This window comes from Quercus lobata, chromosome 3 (assembly GCF_001633185.2).
Source record: "Quercus lobata isolate SW786 chromosome 3, ValleyOak3.0 Primary Assembly, whole genome shotgun sequence".
Taxonomy (NCBI): Eukaryota; Viridiplantae; Streptophyta; class Magnoliopsida; order Fagales; family Fagaceae; genus Quercus; species Quercus lobata.
In genome coordinates this window covers 41,357,954-41,372,442 of record NC_044906.1, presented here as the reverse complement: position 1 = coordinate 41,372,442, position 14,489 = coordinate 41,357,954, and the positions used below count along the sequence as shown (strand labels likewise).

Here is a 14,489-nt window from a genome sequence, read left to right as displayed (position 1 = left end):
TAGCGGCATGTGAAACGGCTAAGTATAGATAGAGCTCTTCTCCTAGCTTGGATGGGCTGAGTAATGAGGGAGATGAAAGATATACATTTAGATTTTCAAACACCTATTAGCATCGTCTGTCCACTCAAACAATCTCTTCAATATGTGGAAGAAGGGAAGACATTTGTCCGTCGCCCTTGAGACAAACCTGTTTAGTGCTGCTACCTAGTCGTTCAAGCTTTGCACCTCCTTGATCGTCTTTGGTGGGGCTAGCTCCACTATAGCCCGTATTTTCTCTGGATTGACCTAGATACCTTTTTGGGATACCATGAATCCCAAGAATTTCCTCGTAGTTACTCCGAACACACACTTGTTCGGATTTAATTTCATGTTGTACGTCCGAAGGGTGTCGAAGGTCTCTTGGAGGTCACTTAAATGATCGTCTTCTCGTAAGCTTTTTACCAGCATGTCGTCTACAAAAACTTGCATATTCCTCCCAATCTAGTGTGCAAACATCTTCTTCATTAATCTCTGGTATGTTGCCCTTGCGTTCTTGAGTCAGAATGGCATCACTTTGTAGCAGAAGAGTCCTTGGCTGGTAACAAAAGAAGTCTTCTCTTAATCGGCCTCCTCCATTCTGATCTGGTTATATCTTAAGAACACATCCATGAAGCTCAGAAGCTGATGTCTCGTGGTCGAGTCTACCAGGATTTCTATCTGTGGGAAAGGGTAACTGTCCTTGGGGAAGGCTCTATTGAGGTCCGTAAAATCTACGCACATTCTCCACTTTCCATTGGCCTTTTTAACCATAACCATATTTGCCAACCAGTCAGAGTAGTACATTTCACGAATGGAATTTGCTTCCAACAACTTCTAAACCTCTTCAGCTATGGCTTTGTCTTGTTCTGGGGCGAATACTCGTTTTTTCTGTCATACGGGAGAGGATGAGGGAGATATATTCAATCTGTGAACTATGATTGAGGGGTCTATACCTGGCATATCCTCATGACTCCAGGTGAATACGTCCTGATTTTCTCTCAGAAACGTTGAGTGCTTGACGTACTGGCTAACTAGCCAACGTACCCACTCTAGTCGTTTGCTTGGGCCTTGATTCATCAAAGGTTACTTCCTCTAGTTCTTCCACCGGCTCTGCTATTGTTCGTTGTTCTTCTATGCATATGGTCTGTTGGTGATCATTCATCTCTAGCATAGCAATGTAACATTCACGAGCTGCCACTTGATCTCCCTTTACTTCTCCTACCCCGTACTCAGTGGGAAACTTGATCATCAAATGGTAGGTTAATGTTACAGCCTTCCATGAGTTTAAAGTAGGACATCCCAATATAGCGTTGTACGCGGACGAGTAGTCAACGACTAGGAATGTCACATCTTTCGTGATCTGCTGAAGGTAGTCTCCGACCGTCATCGGTAGGGTGACGGCACCCAGCAGATACACCCTTGTTCCTTCAAATCCTATGAGCGGGGCGTTGGTTGGGATTAATCGTTCTCTTTCTATTCTCATCTGCTAAAAAGCTGGATAATACAAGATATCAGCGGAGCTCCCGTTGTCTACTAGCACCATGTAGGTGTTATAATCTTCAACTCGTATACTGACTACAAATGCATCATCATGTGGGTGGTGGAGGCGTCAGGCATCTTCCTCCATGAACCCAATTACGAGATTATCGACTCGCGCCATCTTTGGGGCATACCCTGTTAGTTGAATATTCTGTACCATTTGTAGGTATGTCTTAGCCTTTTTAGAGGAACTGGAAGTACTGCCCCCTATGATTATCCTTACATCTCCCAAGGGTGGCCAGGGTCGTTTGTTTTCTCTCTGGGCTGGTGCTCTTTGGTTTTGTTCTATTCCTTCCTTGTCGACAAATTTTTGCAGTTTCCCTTGGCCAATAAGGGCCTCTATCTGCTGCTTCAGGTCATAGCATTTAGACGTGTCGTGACCGTGGTCTTGGTGGAAACGACAATATTTATCCCTAGATCTCTTGCTGGGATCACCCTTCAATTTGCTGAGGAACGTTAAGGCTCCTTCGTCTTTGATCTGCAGTAGGACTTGATCAATCAGGGTATTCAGGGGGGTGAAGTTTGTGAATCTCCCTATCGAGGGTTTGGATCGTCGATCATCTCTTTTTTCTCCAGTTCTTGCCATCTTTTGGCCCCTATCCTGCCAGGCTTCCTCCTGCCTCTCTCTCTTCTTAGGCTTCTCTTCACGGGCCAACAACGCTTCTTCAGCATTCATGTACTTGGTGGCCCTGTAAAGTACATCCAACATGGTTTTCGGGTCATTCTTGTATAAGGAGAATCGAAACTTACCCTTTCGTTGCCCATTCGTGAAGGCTGCTACGAGTATCTTGTCGTCAGCTTTATCAATCGAGAGTGCTTCCTTGTTGAAGCAGGCGATATAAGACCTCAATGTCACATCTTCCTGTTGCCTAATGCTCATTAAACATGCGATCGACTTCTTATATCTATGTGCCCCAATAAAGTGTGAAGTGAACTTGGCACTTAGGTCCTTAAAAGTACTGATGGAGTTGGGCGTTAACCTACTGAACCAAATTCTTGTGGGACCCCTTAGTGTGGTAAGGAAGGCTCTACACATGATCTCGTCTGCAACTCCTTGGAGGTGCATCAAGGTCTTGAAGGATTCTAAGTGATCTAGAGGGTCCTTGGCTCTGTCTTAGCTTTCTATTTGCGGTATACGGAACTTCAGTGGTAGGGGGAAGGAATTGATAGATATGGTGAATGGTGAATCGATTCGATGGACTAAGTCGTCGAGGTCGCTGGATACTCTCCCTCTAAGTGCGTTCATCATAAAGTCAATCCATTCTTTCATCATTTGCATCTTTGCAACAAGGTGGGGTGGAGCTGAATCTGTAAGGGATGGACGACTCAGGTCTTGTCGTTCCAGTATGCTCGGGGCGTTACTACCCTCCGGCCCCTCTTGGTCTCTTCGTTCAACACTGGTATCTTCTTGGTCTTCCTCTTAGGTACCCATCACTGCGTTCTTTTGTCGTAGCTGTTCTTCTAGGTATTGGTTCTGTTTGGTGAGACGTTCCACTGCTGCTGTGAGGGTTTGGACCTACCTTTCCAGGGCAGTGGGTTATGGCTCATCTCCCTGAACGTTGTTAGTGATCGCCATCGAGCGAGTAAGTACCATGCAACTCTTTCTCCGGGAAGTGTTTGTATGGCTTACAAGTCGCAATTCCCATAGATAGTGCCAACTGATGATGTCGAAAAATCACCAATGAGCCACATAGTCCTTGCACACTCGAAATAGTGCCTGCACAACAAAAAAGAAGACCTAACAGATAGCACTGGTGTGGTGCCGGCCAAATACCCTCCAAAAGGTCAAGTTAGAATCTTTTTGCAATTCTAAAGTGCTAGAGCTGGGATCAATTATGCGTACCTGTTTTCTGAGGGTCTTTGGGTTTTTATAGTAGCGTAGAACTGAATTCCCAAGACTTGCGTCACAAGTCTTTTCCTTATAGGGAAGATCTTCATTAATTAGCGTATATTCGAGAATCCTCCTCATGTTAGAATTCCATTCATATCGGGACTCTATGGACTAGGGTCAATCGTGAGGCACAAGTCGTTTCCCTTTAGGGTTTCTTGGAGACCACATAATGATTAATTGAGTGCCACGTGGCCTTTATGTCCATCCACCCTTTTGTCCGTTCACATAGGATCCATCCACTATTAGCCCATTTGTCTAGCAATTCGTCCATCTAACCTGATTCGTCACCTCCAGTTTTCTCCCTCTTCAGATACCAATAGAAGTATTCTTCCACATTTTTTAAGAAATAAATATTTTTGATAGTGTTTTTTAAATGAAACTCCCATCTATAAGAGCATCTTGTTTTTATGATTCCAATTCGAGAAGGGCTAGCCGTGGTGGTGAATAATTAAGACTCTGATTAAATGAACTACAAAGTGCTCATCCATACACTAACGAGGCAACATCTCCATTACCATAGACGTTTTCCTTTCCAAGTACTTTTCTTTTGTAATTTCCATTTTTACTTCGCCATTGTTTTCTTTTTCAATTTGAATGTTTGATGATTGTGTTCTCTAACATGTTCTAAGCATTTAACGTGGTTTTCACGAGTCTAAATTTTCTGTCCCACTTTTTTTGCTTCACTCTATGTTCTACTAATAAAAAATTGACACATGTCAACCATTTTAATTAATTTCTAATTTTATGGGGTTACCTAAAATAAATAAAACCCACCCCACTACCACCAAACTTTGTTGGCGACACTAAATAGATATCTCCGGCACCATTAATGCCGCCAGTCACAACCACCGTTGTTGGCCTGCCTTCAACTGACAGACATCTCTTTTTCAGTCCTTGGACGATGTCCACCTCACTATTTCATCCAAACCTATGTCCTTGTCTAACAGACCAAGCCAATACGCTTTGTGTTTTGGATTGAAAGCCAAAAGTCATCTACATTCTAGGCTTGCAATCTATTGTCATTGAAAAATATAAGAAGGAGACTAAATTTTCTGTGTCTTAAAGATTGAAAAGGAAGGCTAACGAAACAGTGAAGGTAGGGACTAATTACAAACAAAAATCAAACTTCTTATGCTTAGGTTTGTTGAACATAAGAGACGGCTCTTCTGTCAAAACAAAATGTATTTTATATTTGGGTTTGCTGAAAATAGAGATAGTGGATGGCCTTCTCTAGTTGGGTTGATGGTGTCGGTGACCTCTTCCTAGTGTCTCTGGCAAGGTGGGTGGTGGTGGACCAGTTGTCGTGGATGTGTTGAATTTTTACTTATTTATTTATTTTAGGTAACCCCATAAAATTATAAATTAATTAAAATAGTTGACATGTGTCAATTTTTTATTAGTAAAATATAGAGTGGAGCAGGAAAAGTGAGACAGAAGATTTTGACTCATTTCAAAACACTCTATAGAAGTAGAAATTTTGCAACCAACTACAAGATGCCATGTGCTACTTAGTGGATTCTACAGTCATTATTTAGAGGCCAATGGCAATATTCCAAGTGTCAAAGAATAAAAATTACAAAGAATACCTAGAAACCAATCAAATGTTAGCACATATTAATTTAAATGGCATAAGCAATCAAATCAAATATTGCTATGTGTTATTTTAAATTAAAATACTTTGGCTAATCATATAATGTCACGTATCCCTTGGAGAACAAGACATAAAGTCCCTCCATTCAAATCATGACATGTGTCACTAATATGAACTAATCATGTGACTTCACAGCTCTGTTTGTTTCAGCATTAACGTTTTCTGGAAAATGGTTCATTTTCCAAAGAGCATTTTCTAGAAAACTGTCTTATTTTCCAGTGTTTGGTAACGACCTTGAAAATGCACTTGAGAATGTTTTCTGGTGTTTGGTATGCAATTTTTTTTTTAAATATTTCTTGTATAATTTAAAACATGTATATTATGTAAACTAACTAATGTAATCATTATAAATAAAAAACCAAGAATGAATTTGGTTTTCATACTAATTAATCTAAAATTTTGACAATAGATACAATCAAAATTAATTAGTTGTCAAATTTTCATGATCTCTACCACTCATCTTGCTCATATATATAGACAGTAACGTACGTACACACACACACACACACATATCAACCATTTGTCTACTATGGTCAACTAAAAGTTTTCAATATTATTCTAAATTATGTATTTACATAATGTACTGCATAATATATCATAACTACATAGTATCTGCTAACAAAAAATGTATTTGCTAACAAATGCAATTCTCCTAAACAATTATCATTTATTATCTAACAATATTATTAGTCCATGGTAAAGATTGTCCCATGTAAAATCAATTTAGAGCAATATAGTTACTATGTTTAAAATTTTCATCTTTTACTTCTTTCATTCTTTCTTCTTCTTCTATTATTATTATTTTTTATTTTTTATTTTTTTTTGCACTTTATGTACGAAAAAGAAGTAACTTCTACCTGGAATCCATCAAACCGAAAATTTCTTAGAGAAAAAAGAAAATCGAGCTTGAAATTTAAAGCAAAGAGAGAGATCTATGGGAAGAGGAAAGACCAGAGTTAGTGACGGTGAGGGTGTGAAGAGAGAAAAAGCAAAGGGAAGAGAGAAAAAGTGAGAAAACTTACCATGAGAGAGAGAAGGCGTCAAAAAATTATGTTTCCCACGGCTATAGACAAAGATAATATTTATAGGAGATGCAACGTATGAGAGAGAGATTGTTTTTCAAAAAAAAATTTTGGAAAACAGCTTATAGAAAATAAGCCTTATTTTTATTAGAGTTTTCCGTTGACCAAAGATAGTTTTCCATTGACCAGGTTTTTTTTATGCTACCAAACACTGGAAAATGTGGAAAACTATGGTTTTCCAGCGAAACAAACAGAGCAAATCTATTTAAGACTCTTATAAATAGAGACCCTTCTCAGTCTTGTAGGGGGATTAAAAAACATTCAAAAGTCTTGAAGCTATGTCGGAATCAAGCTCCAAAGCCTCCAAGAACATCAAGAAATTCAACCTCGAATCTCAAGAACATTTGAAGCAAATTCAACCAAGTCATCTTTCTAGATCTCAAAGTTCACTGGAATTAAGCTCAAAAGTCTCCATAAACACCAAGAGACTAAAAATTAGTGAAGCTCTACGGATGCAAGCCTCCAAAGCCCTAAAGAACATTTACTACAAATCTTCGAAGACAAAGAACATTCATCCAAATCATTCTTCGAAGTACCAAAGTTCTACTGGAGTCAAGTTTCAAAGCCTCTAGAAATTTCAAAGATTTTGATCCATTGAAGCTTCATTGGATTCAATCTCTAAAGCTCCGAAAAACTTCCACAACAAATCTTCAAAGATTAATAAAATTTGAAGAAACCACGAAGAACACGAAAAATGCGAAGCATAAGAAATCTCTAACAAGCACACAACCAGAAATTCATCACAATTTCATTCCAAAGATCTTTCAATCCATTTTCCAATCCAAGTGGAGGATATCTTGTGTTTGAGTCAAGACTACATCGACACAATACTTGAATTGAAGACATTTCTAAGGAGATCAAATCAGAGGTTTATTCTTTTGTATTAGAATCTAAACATAGAGAATTGTACCTACAAATTCATCAATACAAATTTACACTTGTGAAATATATTCAATTGTTTGATTTTCAAATTTGAGATTTTGTGTTTACACACTCATAATAGCACATATATAAATTTGAGTGCATTTAAATTAAGAAAATATAATTCTTGAAACCTCTAGATGAAGGAGCATATGCTTGCTTTCATAGGTGTACGCCTTACTCAAGCAGTGCACATTGGCTACATTTAAAGTTCCAGTAAAATGGTTCCTTAGAAACATGAACTCTAATTATTCTATGAATATGGATCGTTTCTATGTTGTACAAGGTAAGGGAAAAAAGAATACTCCAAAAAATGAATAGTATTTGATCTTTAAATATGAAAAATAAGTTTTTTTTGAAAAACTATTTGAGTGGAGATGGATGGTGTATGTCACTTGGGTTTGGCTTACATTTGTACCTTTTTAATTGGACATCTCAGGTTGTTTTAAATATACAATGGCAAGTAGAAGTGAGTTTTAATCTCCATTTTTTATTTAGTTAGTGGGTGATGTGGCAGTTTATCAATAAAACAAAAGAAGATTTCATTCCAGTCAAAAAAATAATTGTGGTCATTACACAAGTATAAGTTCTTGTGAGTTGTGGTGGGTAAGGACTGGAGTTTAAGGTATTGTTTGGATTTTGCCAAACTCAGTTAACAAAACTGAGTTTTGTTAACTTATAACCCAAAACCCATGGGCCCCACATGTGGGCTGTCCATAGGTCGGGCGGGTCGGGTTTTTGCCCAACCCGCAACCGACCCGTACAAGATCAGGTGGTCATTTTTCAACCCGTAACTGACCCATAGCAGTAACGGGTTCATCGGTTCGGATTGCTAGCGGGTGGTCGTCGGTTTCGGGTGAACTCGATTATCACTGGAATCCTTCGAAACGCGGTGAGATCTCACCAGATCGGGCAAGATCTTGCCAGATCCATCCAAGATTCGGTGAGATCCAGTCGGATTCGGCGAGATTTCTGCCAAATCGTGATGAGAAATCACTGGTTCGGCCAGATCCGATGTTTATTGTGCCAGAAATCGACGGATTTAAGTGAAAATGTTGCTGGAATCTGGAAAAAATGGCCGGAATCTGGAAAAAACATGCCGGAATCTGGAAAAATCATGTTGGATTCTGGAAAATTAGCCGGAATCTGGAAAAAAAATGCCGGATTTTGGAAAAAGTGGTCGGAATCTGGGAAAAATGGTCAGAATTTGGAAAAAATGGCCGGATTGTAATGGACATCGGGCGGGTCGGGTTTCACGGGTTTTAGAGGAAGAGATCGAACACCCGACCCGCCGGCGTCGGGTTTTTGGAGTCAGGACCCGAGTCCGACCACCGGAGCCGTCGGATCGGGTGATTCCGGGTCGAGTCCGGGCGGGTGGGGTGGGTGGGCAGTTTATTTGGACAGCCCTATGTATAATGTTTGTTTGGAAAGTTTTTGGGTCAGTTAACTCAGTTAACAAAACTGAGTTTTATGAGATATGAGTTACCAATTTCAGAAACAGCCAGAGGATGTTTTCAAGTTATGAGTTTATTAACTCAGTGGCAATTTGATAATTAAATGGAATCTGTGGGACCCAATACTTTGTGTTATTACATCAAACACCAAAGCTTTTTCATTTCTCTTTCTTACTTTTTCACATTTGCTCCTCCTTCTTTCTTTCCACCCGTTGCAGGTTCAGTGCTTCTTTCTTTCTTTTTTCTTCCTTTCTTCACATCTATTACTTCTTCTTTCTTTCTCTTCTCTTCTTTTTTCATCTCTTCACACTGATGCTTTTGTGGATTTTTGTTTGTGGGTTTTTCTGTACTTTTTATGGGTTTATTTGTTTTTGTATCAGTGGGTTTTGTTTGGGCTTATACAGAGGAGGGAGAGATGGTGGTTGGATTTTTGGGTCTCTAATCTCTCTCTTGACCCAAGTGAACCATCATGTGCGGTTGTGGATGTTTCAACATCATGGGTTTGTGGGTTCTGATGGTGAGATCGGTGGGATGAGGGTTGTGTTTTTTTGCGGTGGTTGGGTGCTGTGAGTTGGGTTTTTAAGGATTGGGATTGTTGGGTTTGTGGCTTTTTTTGGGTTGCAGTGGTTATTGGTGTTGGTAGGAGGCGGAGTGGCACTTTGGCCAAGGTCGTGGTGGTAGGAGGTGGAGTTGGGTTTTACACTTATCTTTTGGAAGATTATCTTGGTAGTGTGACATAGCTTGGCATGTTTGTGAGGGAAGGAGGAGGAGGAGCAGTGGTTGAAGATGGGATGAAACCTTCCACGGGTAGGCTAACAGATTTGCTCTGACCAATTTATAGGTATGGGGCCCACAAAATGTTGAAAATTTTGAGTGATGACAAGTTGAGTGAAGTGTGCCAAACGGGTGGATGATAGAAATTGGGGTATTTTAAGTGATGAGTGAGGAGTAATGAGTGATGAGTGACGAAAATTAAATGTAGAGTGATGAGTGATGAAAAAAAAAAACCAAACAGGGCCTAAGTTTTCAGGAGGGAGTTTTACACACATATACGCTTAAATTAAGTTAGAGTAGAATTTCTATCTTGTATAAAATAAAATAAAAAGTATTGGAGGTAAGTCAAACTCATGTCACCTTATTAAAAAAAAAATCTTTTCTTATTTGACTTTTAAATTTCTTGATTTTTAGGATTTAGTTCCTTTCTTGGTAAAATTATTTAATTACTATTAGAGTACCAATATACGACAAACTGAATCTCAATCATCACTCTAGTTCTAGGTTTCTTTTTTATGTTCCAACTCGATTTTGTTTCTAATTTTTTATAAGGGATAAATGCAAGTTTTTTTCTCCAAATGCACAACCCATAAGCTTTATAAACACTTAAAAACACTTCTCTATAAATAGGAGAGGCATCAAAAGTGTAAGGGATTCATAATTTTCCACTGGTAAGCTTAGTTTAGAGTCATAATGCTTAGAAACCATTCCATAACCAAGACCCACAACTTTTCGTAACTACATCTGCATATTAATCAAAACACCATAGCCATCACTCAATTCCCTTGAATCCATAGATTCCACCATTAACACAACGTTTGAGTTCTTTTCTAGGTAGACCAATTGTTCAATTGTTCATCCTAATCAATGAATCGTTCAACCAACCACACATTTATTCCTTTAAGGCCATAAGTTTGCCGCTCAAGCTCATGAGAAGGATTGTGCATAGTGGTATAATTTACAATCTTTATAGTAATTATATTTTAGCATATGTTATATAGAAATATATCTAAATTAATTGGACTTATTAGTAAGTTTATTTGAATCTATATCATGATATGATAAGATATAAAGTGGCGGCACTAGGAATTTTCTTAGGGTGGTCAAACAGAAAAATTGAATATATCAATTCAAAAAAAAAAAAAAAAAAAAGACACTCCCATCCAAAAAGAAAAAAAAAAAGTAGATAGAAATACAAGAAGTTTTACAATATTCTTCTACTAACGAAATGAAAATGCAAAAAGTAACTAATGAGAGTTAAAGTGAGAACTGATGATGCTGATATGAGAGTAATAAAGTGATAGAGAGTCTAAAATGATGATAGAGGAGAAAAATGGAGAAAATGAAAGAGAGAGACAGAGAGTAACAAATGATAGACGCTGTGATTGGAAGCCTTGCTGTTGAGGAGAGCAAAGCTATTACAACTGAAAAGCCGAGGAGAGCAGAGCTACCTGCACAACTGAGAGAACTCATGGTTGTAGTATATCTCTTAGTATCATTTTTAGGAAAAAAGAAATTATGAATTATTTTTAATGTTATGGGTTGAACGAGTTATGAATATGAATAATTAGAGATTTTTATTTAATTTTTGTTTTTGAATGTACTTTTGTTTGAATCTTTTGTTCATTTGTTGTTATTTGACCTAATCTTGTTGTTTGAGCTATTTTTACTGTTATTTAGATTAATTTTTATTGTTGTAATTTGGGTTTTTATTTATTTTTGTTTAATCTTTTGTTCATTTGTTGTTATTTAGCCTAATCTTGTTATTGTTTGTATTTATTTTTGCTACTATTTTGGCTATTTTTTTTAATTGTTATTTGATTTTTATTTTTTGTTTAAAGGGTTAAAGGACTATATTTAGGAGACCAAGATAATTTGTGAGAAATTTTACATTCACAACAATTTCATTACAAATCTTACGTGACAAACTTTTATTAATAGATAAAAAAATGATGTCAATGGTGATCCTAATTGAAAACCAGTAACAACTTGTCTTTTAAGATTTGTTGTGAAAATGTTATATATGGACATAGCATTACTCTAGTTTTGTTGAATCCAAATTATTGAAATTCTCAAGTCAGGGTATTCAATATTTAGACAAATCATGTTAGTTTAAAAATAATTATGCATATAAATATATATTTTTTCAAGTATAAATTTTTTTATTTTTGAGAAGTCAGGGTGTTCATTTGAAAACCCCGAAATGCAAATCCCTGAGACCAACAGTAAGCTACAATCTACAAATATAGGCGCACTTGACAATGAACTCAGAGGAAGAATATATGAAGTATAAGAAAATAAAAATAAAAGGAGATTTGATTTGACATTTGTAAAGTTGTGATTTACAACTATGTTTTATGTTGGCTTTATTCCATAACAAAAAGTGTTGTAATTGCTTTAATTTTATTCCTTGTATTTTGTGGAATTTTATTGTATTGGGTTTAGTATTAAGTTGGTGAAGACTCAAGCTTATCTGAAGATCAATGCATTTCGTGACTAGCTTGCGAGAAGTTTACGAGAAGGGTTCCTGCGAAAAGGCATGTGAGAAGCAAATGATTGGAAGCTGAAGAGTCGTGCCAGACTGTCATTTTCATGAGTGTCTCGCAGGTAAGACCTTCCCGTGAGGTACTCGCGAAACATTCTGCCTAGAGGATTTTTAAGTGAGACTTTCATACCCTTCACCCATACTATATATACCCTCATTCCCCACAAATGTAAAGGAGGCCATTTAGAGAGAAAAACCCTAGATAGATTTTCTACAACACACACACCCATCTTTTAGAGAGAGAGCTACTCATCCTTAGTGATAATTCATTGTAGCCTCTTCTCCTTCCCTCTCCCATTATCATACATTGAGAGGAGATTTGTATCCAAACACAATCCACACATTTTCAGAGTGAAGTAAGTGTTTTTGGAGTTGCTGGGAAGCATTGGAAAAAGCCAAGGATGGCAGATGCAACATGGAGCTTGTTGCAAGATCCGGAGAGCTAAATAAGACACGGTTCCGAGAAGCCTTGTTGGAGTAGGAGTTTGGAGGGCTTAGGTACAGTGGGTAGATTAGGCTTGGAGGGTCTCTTGCTAACCCATGTATCCCAACTGATTGTCTAGTGGATCGATTACCGCTTGGAGGGTGGCAGAGAGGTTTTTCCCCGAGTTCTTTGGCTTCCTCTTCGATAACACATTAACGTGTTATCTGTGTTTGCATTCTTCTTCCCTAGTATTTTACATTTCATTTTACTGTTATGATTATATGAATATGTGTTAGAGTAGCTTGTTTGTTTATCCGCTCGCATTTACACTATTTTGCACTTAGAATTAAGTTAGTGTAAAATCTATCGAGCCGTAACTTTTATTTGGGGGTCTAAACAGCTCTTGTGTTTTTAACACATTTTCGAGCTCTCAACATTCATTAACTAAAAGCTACATGTGTTAGAGCATTCACATCAAGGGTTTCAAAAATTTTAGCATTTAGCATCTAAAAAACCAACTTTATAGCATTTAACACATCACTTTTCAATACACCTAACATCAAAATTTCTATTATTTTACCACTTCATTAAAATATTATTTATTTATCATTTTTTATTCTTTTTTATTCTCATCACCCAAGCCACCACAAACCCGCACAAAGCCACCACAAACCCATGGCATAACCCACAGCACCATCCTCGACACTACCCACGGCACACCAACCACATAGCACACCAGCCTACTTTTCCCTCTTATCCTCTCTCTAGCCACAACCAGCACCGCCTCAGCCATAGCAACCATGCCTTTGCCGCATTCAGCCATTGTCACACCCCCAACCACCCCAATCACAACAAATTGCAACCCACCACATCCAAAATAAAAGTTTATATAATCACCCAAAACCACCATCACCACCTCCCATAACCTGTAAATCAGTACCCCACCACTGAATCAATCAACCCATACCCACCTTTCAGCCACCCCGATCAACCCAGCCACCGAAATCAAAAACCACCGAAATCAAAACCCACAGATATCAAATCATAAAACCCCCTGCAACCCAACCATCGTAGCCTAGCCACACCTAACACCGCAGAGGGAGAAGAGAAGAGCTTGTGTTTTTTGGGTTCGATTAGAGGGAGAAAGGCAAAGCATGGATTATTGGCAGTGCGGGTCTTTGGGTTCAGTCAGAGGGAAAAGGATCTTCGATTTTTGGTGGCATAGGTTGAGGGAAAGGATGCAATGTGGGAGAAGGGAAAGGAGCTCGTCGGCGTGAGTTGACTCGAAAACTAGAAAAAAGAAAAGAAAAGAGAGAAAGGACTTTGTGGCACGGGTGGGGATTAAAAAATTGATATTTGGTTTTAACATTGAGCTATAGTGAGTTGTTATAGATGACAGCTCACTATAGGTGAGTGTTAAAAATTTTAACATGTGGCATGTTTAATGTAGAAGGTATTTTGGAGTTTTGGATGTCAAATATAGCTTTTTAGCATTATAGCATCTTTGATAAGAATGCTCTTAAAGCACTAGCATTGGGGGTTGTAAAACCCTCAAATTGCTATTTTGCAACCCCAAAACATTAAAACCATCCTTTATCCAAATATGTAAACCCAAAATTTTTTACAACCCCATTATAGTTAGATCTTACTTATAAGAACTCACTATAGCAAGTGGATATAAATTATTTATTCTTAAATATTCTCTCTCTCTTCTTTCTTTTGTCAGAAAACTCTCTCTCTCTCTCCTGTTTCTTTCTCCAATCTCTGTCTCCTCTGTTTCTCATCTCTCTCTTGTCCCTTTCTTTCTCAAACCTCACCACTGTATCCTCCATGGTGTAGACCGGCAGTTATGGCTAGTGGTGTTCATTGTTTGGGTTTGCAATTTTGGATTTAGGTTGGGCAGATGTTCCAATGGATTTGGGTCTGCGGTTTTGAAATGGATTTGGGTTTGATGGTTGTGATTTGTTCCGATGAGTTTGTGGTGGGTGGTGGATGGGTCCCCGTGGAGCTCATGGGTTTGATTTGTTTTGGGTTAGGCAGTGGAGCACATGGGTTTTAGTGGCTTATTTAGGGCTAGCCAGTGGCTCTAGGTTATGGGTTTGCCATGGGTCATAGTGGCAGTGGACCAGTAGTGGTAGTATGACTGATTTGGGTTTGGGTTGGGTTAATTCAGAGTGGGGGTTGCTTTGG

At 38.2% G+C, this 14,489-nt stretch overlaps 1 protein-coding gene across 1 annotated transcript; it reads right to left on the bottom strand.

Moving 5' to 3' along the window:
* Window positions 1–1,627: 1,627 nt before the first annotated feature.
* On the bottom strand, window positions 1,628–2,437 carry LOC115980893. Its single transcript, XM_031103094.1, has one exon. The coding sequence runs from the start codon at window positions 2,435–2,437 to the stop codon at window positions 1,628–1,630; it is 810 nt and encodes a 269-aa protein (XP_030958954.1).
* Window positions 2,438–14,489: the final 12,052 nt, after the last annotated feature.

What these genes read in the sequence shown, in the direction of transcription:
- LOC115980893 (XM_031103094.1), bottom strand. Translation starts at nt 2,437, where the DNA reads ATGAGCATTAGGCAACAGGAAGATGTGACATTGAGGTCTTATATCGCC.